The sequence below is a fragment of the Cryptomeria japonica genome, chromosome 2 (assembly GCF_030272615.1).
Source record: "Cryptomeria japonica chromosome 2, Sugi_1.0, whole genome shotgun sequence".
Taxonomy (NCBI): domain Eukaryota; kingdom Viridiplantae; phylum Streptophyta; class Pinopsida; order Cupressales; family Cupressaceae; genus Cryptomeria; species Cryptomeria japonica.
This window is the reverse complement of record NC_081406.1, coordinates 230,226,911-230,231,776: the sequence shown is the minus strand read 5'-3', so window position 1 is coordinate 230,231,776 and position 4,866 is coordinate 230,226,911. Positions and strand designations below refer to the sequence as shown.

The 4,866-nt window shown below is 38.6% G+C and overlaps 1 protein-coding gene across 1 annotated transcript; it reads left to right on the top strand.

Annotated features, from left to right (window-relative positions):
* The first annotated feature begins 2,937 nt into the window (after nt 1-2,937).
* On the top strand, nt 2,938-4,551 carry LOC131053860 (berberine bridge enzyme-like D-1). The gene has a single exon (XM_057988505.2). The coding sequence runs from the start codon at nt 2,965-2,967 to the stop codon at nt 4,549-4,551; it is 1,587 nt and encodes a 528-aa protein (XP_057844488.2). The 5' UTR covers nt 2,938-2,964.
* The last annotated feature ends 315 nt before the right edge of the window (nt 4,552-4,866 follow it).

Below are 4,866 nucleotides of genomic sequence, written 5' to 3'. Positions count from 1 at the left end.
CATTCATAAGAGGTGATGGGTTATGCTAGTAGCGGTAAAAGTAGGTTGTGAACACAAATATGTAATATTGTTTTCTCCACTTATGGATGTCTAGAATAATTATTTAATGAATTAAGAAAATGGAAAAAGAGTGACCTATGGGATTCTCCAAGTAGGAGCATGGAAGAGGCAACAGGTGTCTCTTGGTTTCCAGTCATTTATTACATTTAATGTAATGTTTATCTTGCAAGTATAGGTGTTCATGTTGGAGGGAAGGTATTGGAAGCTAAACCAATGTCTTTTCTAGCTCCATCAAAGAATTCCAAGGGTTGTGTTCCTGAGTAATGAACACTCTTCTCTGGGAACCTTTATTTGTGGTTTTGGAGCTCTTGCCATTCTATAAATATAGCCTTTTGGGTGTAGACTTGAACGGTTGAATGTAGTTTTCTCTACAGGAATGAATGATGAATGGGAGGTATAAGGAGGTTTTCCACATGTACATAGGTGCTGCTATGGTGGAGGAAAAGAGAAGAAAGGAAGTGATTGCATTGTAAGCACTTTTATTGTTGTTAAAACAAGCTTGTCCTCTCTTCTTGGTGGAGTTTCCCTGCAAGGGTTTCTCCACGTAAATCCTATGTTATCTGTGAATGTTATGTTGTTTATCTATGCCTTATTTATTTTATCTTGTGCTTATATTAATTAATATTTATTTCTATTATAAGTTCACATAAGATAAGTTTATTAAGCAATGTTAGCAAGTTGATTTTTGACATCATAAAGAAGGATCTAATCATAGGTTTTCCATAATTAAGGCAATTTAATTTTCAGATTTCATATGAGTTTTAGATTTTCATGTTGCTCCTATCCAAGCCTTGAACATAATAATTTGATTAATTTATTGGATAGAGATTAATCTTCACAATCTTTGGTATTGAACTTGTTTCTTTCCCAACATTTGGTATCAGAGCTGAAGGTTACTGATTTTGGGTATTCCTCTATTTTTGGTTTCTTAGCTTGGAAAGCTTGTGGGAATAATTTAGAAGGAATTAGAGGTTGTTGGAAATCTTTTGGAGCTTCAATGAATGTTGTGTGAGCTAGATTTGTTTTGCAGATTTGTGAGATTGGAAACAATGGATATTGTCAATGTCATCTATTTTGGGCATTTGAATGTCATGCTTATGGATCTTCATGAATTTTGATGATATGTATGTATCCTCTTGTTTGGTTGTTTTGTTCCTTTACCTTGTGGTCATGTGTAGTGAGAAGGTGTTCGTGTTGGATGAGTATGGACATCCTGGTCACATGGAGGTTCACCAACTGTTTGGACTACAAAATGGGGTGTCTATGTTGCATTCATGGGTCTATCTCATGGTTACATAAAGTCACTAGAAGGTAAGCCTCTAACCTCTTTGAGAGTTATGGAGCTAATATGTTTCATATGGCTCAAGCTCTTGGATAAGTTTCCTTTCCTTTCTTAGATTGCAATGATCTCTTATTTTTAGCTATTGGGTTTTGTTGATCTATAGTATTTCCATTGTTCATATGACGTTTATATGTTTAAATGGATTTTTTAGATTTATAGAGATGGTTTTGTAGGTTTTATATGCTAACTAAAATCAGGTTTAACATGTATTATGAATAATTATTCAATTTTATTTCTCATTAGTATTGAGAAATAAATGAAAACAAGTGTTCAGTAGAAATCAATTTATTATAAGAACCAAAAGAATTATTTATATTATGAAAAAATGATTGGGTCTTTTCTCACAAAATGAGTTCTTAGTAGTAATAATTATTTTGCTATCATTGTTCACTTGGGATCTCCTTCTCTATATTCTAATGCTATTGGATTTGTATTTGCAACTAAGTTCCATGCTTCTTTTGCTACTAGAGCTCTTATTGTAGAGAGGTATACGATTTAATGTGCTCTATCATCCATGCAGTTGTTTTTTGGGGGAAGGACTTGGAAATTGAAAAATGTTTCTTAGAAAGGTCTGATATGTAAATTTGATCAGTTGTGGCCTTGTCTTAGTGAACTTAACCGTTAGATTTCAAACCAATAGTAACCTACTAGAGAAGGAAAATTGAATTTTGCCCTTACAAAAAGGGTTTCTTTGTTGTTCCTTTTTATTTTATTGAAGATTGGGAGGTTGTCTTTGTTGTTCATTTATGGTTTTGGGGCCCTCGTGCCCTCTTATTCAAACCCTAGGATCCCTTCTTCAACCGCTTTATTGAATCTTTCAATGTGTTGCTTATTTGAATTCACATTTGTAATCTTCCCTTTCATTTTTGATACAAATATAACTATGTGGCTGTTGGTAATTTAGTGTGTTGCTTAATCAAGGTACAAACCAGCTTTGCCTCTAATTTGATTGAATTGAATATATTTAAACCTCTACCTTCAAAAGTTGTTTTCAATATTTTAGATCATTCGTACAGTCAACCTTTGGATTATGGAGCCATCCTATCTCATTGGAGGTGTTACTTTGCCCGGGTGTTACTTTGCCATGAGTCATTTAGACCTATTCTATCTTACCTTATGACCATACTTGTAAAAGATCAGAACCCTTATTCTCATTTATCTAATAAAAAACGTAACTCTAAGCGGAAGATGGTAAACGCATTCAGTTTCTCTTCAATAACATAACAAACACATTGGAAGACTGAATGAAGCGTGCTGGGCACGCGATAAAAAAACCACCACTCAGACCGCAGGCAAATTGCTGTCGCCTCTAAGATTTTATTTCGCACATGAAAATTTGAATATGAAACTCCTTTCCATACGTGCTCAACAAAGTCGCCCATTGATAAGTGTGAGCGAATACTTCCGCAGCCTCTAGAAGGATTTTACTGTGGACTGGAATATTTGAATTTGAAAGATGTTTCCCTACGTGCTTTCGGTTATAAATAAGGGCCAATATCGGCTTTCAACATTAAGAACATTATAACTGACTTGATCAGTCTTGTACCATAAGTTCATAAATGATGGCTTTCTGGAGTTATATGAGAACGTTTGGTTTGTTTCTATTGTTGTGGCTTGTAAATTTGGGAGGCCGAGGTGCGGTTGTGGCATACTCGTCACAAAATGCAACTGCACTAGCGTTCACCTCATGTTTGAGTGGAAACGGTATCGAAAACGTGACGTTCAAAAGCTCTTCTTCATCAAGCAACTATTACACGCTCCTCGAATTCTCTCTGCAGAATCTGCGCTATGCGGAAGAAAGCGTGCCGAAGCCATACGCTTTGATTGTTCCGGAGAGCAGAGACCAACTGCACAAGTCAGTGCAGTGCTCCATACAACACGGCTGGCAGATCGTGATGCGCAGTGGAGGGCACAGCTATGAGGGTCTCTCCTCTACTTCTCAGGCTCCCAATTTCGTCATCATCGATGTCATGAAATTGGAAAGAGTTGAGGTGGATATGAAATCCAAGACGGCTTGGGTGGAGTCCGGTGCAACTTTAGGCCAGCTCTACTCCGCCATTGCAAACAAGACTTCGCTCTACGGTTTCCCTGCGGGAGTCTGCCCGACAGTAGGCGTGGGCGGGACTTTGAGTGGAGGTGGGCTTGGGTTACTCGCAAGGAAATATGGCGTCTCGGCAGACCACGTTATAGATGCCCTGCTTGTGGACGCCAATGGCAAATTGGTGGACAGAAAGGGGATGGGAGAAGATGTGTTCTGGGCTCTCCGAGGCGGCGGTGGAGGGAGCTGGGGCGTGGTTGTGGCGTGGCAGATAAGGCTTGTCAAAGTGCCTCCCGTAATCACTGTGTTTAATGTCAACAGGACGGGAAATGATAACGTGACAGAGCTTGTAGAACGATGGCAATCTGTTGAACCGTTTGCCCCCGAGGATCTCTATATCCGTGTCTTTGTGTTCGGAGGCAGTCCTGTTAGCCTTACCTTCAATGGAATGTATTTGGGTCCTCTACCTCAACTCCTCAAACTTGTGAATGAGATCTTTCCTGAGATGGGTCTGGTCGCCGCCGATTGTAACGAGACAGACTGGATCGGCTCGGTCATCTCGACTGCTGTGGCCAACGGATATTCTGCCGACCTCCTCAACAGATATCTTGCCACCAAAAGGTACTTCAAGAATAAGTCCGATTATGTGAAGAGCGCTATCTCTTCATCAGGCCTACAGGGAGTATGGAAGATTATGGAAGAGAAGCCCGACAGCCAAATGATATTGGCTCCCTTTGGAGGCGTAATGAATAGGATACCATCCACTCGGATTCCCTTCCCCCATCGAGCAGGCTATTTATACGAAATTCAGTATGTACTCAACTGGGACGACGCTTCCGAAGATGCAGAGTCTGTGGCTTGGATGCGAAAGTTGTACGAATACATGACTCATTATGTTTCAAAATCTCCCAGAGGTGCTTACGTCAACTACATAGACCTTGACTTGGGCCATGCATCTGCCAATGGAACCTCCACCGTACAACAAGCAAAGTCGTGGGGCGAAAAGTATTTTGGTGTGAATTTCTTCAGGCTGGTGCATGTGAAGACTAAATTCGATCCCAACAATATTTTCAAGAATGCTCAGAGCATTCCCCCGCTCAGTCAGAGTTGATTTATATCTCTTTCTTAGATTTCCATATTCATTTCCATAGAAGATAGAACTCTCGCCCTTAGGAATTAAATTCATTAATAAATCGACACAACTATTCTCTGAATAGTGAATGTGCCTCCAATAATGATGTAATAATGTAATATTGGATAGAATATAAATTCCTCTTAGCTTTTCATTTGCATTTAACTAGTGTATAGAATCCTACAATATGGCATTTTAATAAATTTGATTTGAAAATATAAACATTCATTGTTTATTGATATTGGATTTAATTATGGATATTATTTTAATAATTTTTTGTTAAAATATAAACAT

Excerpts from the sequence above, each read along its gene's own strand:
- LOC131053860 (XM_057988505.2), top strand. The coding sequence starts at position 2,965 with ATGGCTTTCTGGAGTTATATGAGAACGTTTGGTTTGTTTCTATTGTTG.